This window comes from Mesitornis unicolor, unplaced genomic scaffold, assembly GCF_000695765.1.
Source record: "Mesitornis unicolor isolate BGI_N332 unplaced genomic scaffold, ASM69576v1 scaffold10289, whole genome shotgun sequence".
In the NCBI taxonomy this organism is placed as follows: Eukaryota; Metazoa; Chordata; class Aves; order Mesitornithiformes; family Mesitornithidae; genus Mesitornis; species Mesitornis unicolor.
The window spans coordinates 21,609-26,253 of record NW_010209232.1 but is presented as its reverse complement, the minus strand read 5'-3'; the positions used below and the strand labels follow the sequence as shown (position 1 = coordinate 26,253).

Genomic DNA, 4,645 nt, shown 5'->3' with positions numbered 1-4,645 from the left:
GGACTCTGGCTTCCATACAACTGTCATCTTGCTTAGGAGGCCCTGATCCTGATTTTCAGGTATCTTAGTCTCGGTGGCTGTGGCTAGATCTCATTACACTAAACCAACACAAAACTGGAAGTAAATGTCACTGCCTGAAGATACAGCACATTAAAAGACTTGTTGAGGTCGAACCTGAAGATCAACACTATTCTTACGGAGCCTAAAACATCAGCTAAAGGATTTAAATCATTTATTTGCACATTCTGTTTTCACACACCTCAATGAAGGGACAGACGTTTATGATACGGTCTTATTCACCCAAACTCCTGCGTGTCTCAGAACAGGAACAGCCTGAGCGCTCTTCAATCCACCTTCAAGTGGTACTGCGGGGTAAGGCATTTCGGCGGAGCAGGAAGCCGCGAGGGCTGTTCCAGGGAAGCCTTGCTCCCAGAGCCGCCTGCTGCTCGGCCTGGAAGCCCACGTGAGTTGTGGAGAGGGCGCAAGGAGCCAGTATGAAAATAAAATTCTCAGGATCATAAATAGTACAAAAGGAAACAAGTGGCTGGTGCAGCCCGCTGGCACACACACGCCTCTCTGCGCCGAGGAGCAGCCAGGGCCCACCTGGAGGGCAGCCCCTTCCCCTGACCGGCAGCGCTCTCACAGGGTGTGCAATTCCGCGCGAGCTGAAGTGCCAGGTATTGAACCACGACAGCCAGTCCCCAGAGCGAAGGGAGTGCCGAGGGAACAGAGCACAGCTGCCTCCTCCGAAGCAGGGGACTGGGGAGGATGCAACACCCGGGCCAAGAGGCTTTCAGGAGGGAATCATGCCTTTATTCCGCTTTCTGTCCGCCATGGCTCGCCGATTATGGTTAGCTCTTGTGCTTTTGTTTGCTTCCTTCTTCCTTCGTTCCTGCGCTGTTTCCCGGTTCTGCCCATGTCCCTTCACGTTCCCAACAACAGCAGAGCTGTCGTGCTTGTGCCTGCAGTACACAGAAAAAGGACATCACGAGCAGCACACTGCACGCTTGGGAACAAGATCTATGGATCCTGACAAGTGACGGTGTGAGGAGTTCAGCCGCCAGGCCTTCAGCTCAGCCCAGCAGGGTTTCTGCAACAGCTGAGCATCAGCATCAGCCACGCAACGACTGCATCCTTCTACACATTCAGTCTGTCATCTAAAACCAGCTATTAAACTGTCCTGAAATCCCTGGTGCTGTGCAAGATCCTTTCTTGCATAGGGTTCTGCTGCTTGTGCTAAAGGGACGTGCCTGCCCACTTCATGGGAGAGCACAATCAGCAGCGAAGCTGAAGTTGGGTGAAGAAGTTAACGCCCCCACGCTGGTGACCCTGACATACAGGAACATGAAAGAACATCACCCTCAACAGTTCAAAGTCAGCAACAAAGCACAGCAGAGCCACGGTTTCACCCTGCCGAGGAAGATCCTTACTTACCCCCGCCTCGCAAGGGAAGCCAGCCGCCGGGCTTCAGCCCTCTCCCGCAGTACGGCTGGGTCCTGCACAAAGTGGTCCTACCATGGGCAGAAAGGCAAGAGGTCAGTGAACTCATCAGCATCCTGCCAAGGGCTGGAGCAGGAGGTGACTGTGGGACTGTGGAACCGATTCGATTCACCGTTCGTTATCTCTTCTGGCTGAGCCAGCAGGATTGGTGTCAATGACTCCAAACACAAAACCTGGCAGGAAACCTCACTGAGCCTTCTTCCCACATCCCATCTCTGCCAGCAACACCATCAACGTCACTATTTCCAGTATATCCATGACAACAGAGCATTAGTGACCCTCAAAGTGGTCTGCTGGCATTGTCTGCCTATGGAATAAAGGAGATTAAATGTCTCCATGGAGTCAGTGTCCTTGCTCCAGTACGGCTGGCCCAGCAGCAGTGGACAGTGGGACGTTTTGCAGTCCAGCAGACTGCAGAAGTAGCCTCTCTGAAAAGCAGCTCAGTCTCCATGCTACTGTTACAGGATTCACTCTCTGAAAGGGGAAACCTGCTCCATACCATCCCTGGCAAACACTGGCATGTGAAGCAGATAAGATCTATGGTAAATCTCCAATCACAAACTAAATGTCACCTTTGCTCTTTCCTTTTCAGCTTCTTCCTCCTCCTCCTCTTCATCCTCTTCTTCTTCTTCCTGTCCTTCCTCCTGTCCTTTAGGCCTCAAAACTTGAGGAATTGTGAACGGCCTGAGAATTGAGACACAAACAGTCAGCAATGAAGAGAGTACAGCCGCGAAAGGACCAGCATATCCTTTTCGTTTTGCATCCTGTAAAAAATGAGAATCTGCAAGTTTCATGGACTTGCTTGCTTTTCTGAAAGAAAAAAAAAAAAAGCCAGCAGCTAATGACACATTTGCTACGGACAATTAACGAACAGAGATGTTCTTCGCTAGGCAACATTCGCTGTGAAGTTGTTTCTGAAAATAATAATAATAAAGAAAATAACCAAACGAGCAGGTCAGGAAAAACCTGAAACCTCACAAGGAATTTCTCCAAGGAAAACAACTGCTTCCTCTGGGAGGAGGGGATGCAGGCACAGCCACGAGGCGTTAGTCAGGAGTACACTTTGCTAGGCTTTAGCTCACCAGGCAGGGAACATCCATTGTACAGAGAGAAACCCTCAAACCTAGAGAGAACCACGAATGCTTCAAAAGTGCTGTGCTCTAAAGCCATTATGACTGGTCAGTGGTTATCCATGGAGCCCCAGTTTCATCGCTGTGCCCCAGTTTCACACAGGGAAAATACCTGGAGAAATCCATCAAGCTTTATGAATCACCCTGAACATGCAAAGCAGCAAAGGGCCCAGGGGGGTGAGGTGGAATTCACCACATAACTATAGCTAATTCTTTTATAAATATATATAAATATACATATACACACACACAGATACATGTATGTATGTGTGTGTGTTTAAATTCTACTGGAATTCAGATCCATCATTCCACTGTCAGAGAAATAAATGTAAACCCATTTGTTCCCTCAAGCCTGTAGATCTCGTTTAACGTCCACCAACTGCTCCTGTTGCCTCTCCAGGAGCACAAGGACTGAGCACCTGCAGCACGGAGAAAGCCCCGAGTGCCACGCTGTTACAGGCAAACCACCAGAGGGTTTGAATTGAAGCCTCGTCATGCTTTAGGAGGGGGAAAAAAAAAGAAAAGCAAGAGGGACAAAGGAACCCCAAAAATACATTTCTTGTCGAGGTTAGGAATGCTGACATCTTAATACATCAGAATTTAAAAGGCTACTTTCAGAAATGTTAAACCAGCTTCTAAAACACGTGTTTTCCATCTCCAGCTCTTATTTCTAAAATAAATATTCTACAACCCCCATGCCAAACTAACTCCTTGCTTCCTAAAAGCTGCCAGTCTCCAGCTGCCAGTCACTGGAGACTGCTGTGCAGTCCATCAGGGACCGAAATTCAGCACTCTGAGATATCAGAGGGGATTGGCAAGGAGTAGAAATCTGGCTGTACGGTTTTCCACACTGTGAAGTTTTGCTTTGCTAACCAGCCATTTTACATTGCCAACTGCACTCAATCCTGATTATGGACAGCCCATCTTCCTCCGCTGCAGGGCAGTTTTCTGTAAGCAGAAGCACCGCAGAGTGCAGGTTTTAACAAAGTCCCCTCTGGAATCTGTTGATCAGTGGAGGCAGTGGCCGAGTCCTGCAGCCACAGAAAGTGGAAGGCTGAGAACGTCCTGGCAACAACTCCCCACCAACGGGGGAGAGACCCGAATCGCCCCCATTGCACATTATAGAGAAAGCAGGAGCAGCGGAAGAAAAATGGGTGGTTTAAAGCACACGTCCTCATTGAGAGACAGAAGCAAACCCAGCGTTGAATGGGTCTGTGTGAGGCAGACAACTCAAGGTGGCAATTCCCATCAAGCTCCCATGCACCTACCTCCTGCTGATCAGCTCGTCATCTGAGTCGGCATCATTTGCCCCCACTTGGTTTCCATCGTAAGTGTCGTCATACTCGTCCTCGTAGTCCTCACTGTAGAGCCGAGCCTCTCCTTGCTGCACTGGGATCTCCTCCACGACCACGCTGTACTGGCTGTAGCGCTCCTTCTGCTCCGCAACCAGGCGTTTGTCGTTCAGCAAACTCCTGGTCGTGTCGTCCCTCCTGCGCTCCACAGCACGGAAACAGGGAGGCAGACACAGAAAGGCAAAGAAGGGTAAAGATCTTTTTTATAGGTCACCTCTTTTCCTCTTAGTAGGTGGAAGCTGAAGCAACGCAAGTCTCACCCCAAACTCCACAAGCACTACTTGAGCCTACCTCCGATTTATAACAGGGCTGTTTGTCTGGCTACTAAAAATGGCCACTCCTGGCTTGGAACAAAGTCATATTTAAACAGAAGCCCAGCAAGATCACACAGCAGATAAGATCAGGAATTGGAGACCACCACTGTCATTTGAGACAGAAAGGAAGCTTTTACAGGAGGCCAAATGCAATTATACTCAAGCTGGAATTTGGCCGAGATGCAAATAACACAAGAAGTCCCCGAAATCCTGAGTGGCAAGCTGTTAGAGCTCAGATTCAGCCTAGGAGACAGCTCTGTGAGGCCCTGGGTGCCCTCTAACACCACGCTGCAGCATCGTCTCGCTGCAGTAGCACACGCAGCTGCAAACCACGGGCCAGGGCCGCACC

General features: G+C 49.7%; 1 protein-coding gene across 1 annotated transcript in view; it reads right to left on the bottom strand.

Annotated features, from left to right (window-relative positions):
- Window positions 1–793: 793 nt before the first annotated feature.
- The window catches only part of ASCC2 (activating signal cointegrator 1 complex subunit 2), a 23,573-nt gene continuing 19,721 nt past the window's right edge, over window positions 794–4,645 (bottom strand). The window contains 4 exon segments of the mRNA XM_010192814.1: window positions 794–962; window positions 1,435–1,511; window positions 2,079–2,184; window positions 3,899–4,120. Coding sequence (XP_010191116.1) covers window positions 794–962; window positions 1,435–1,511; window positions 2,079–2,184; window positions 3,899–4,120 — 574 coding nt within the window.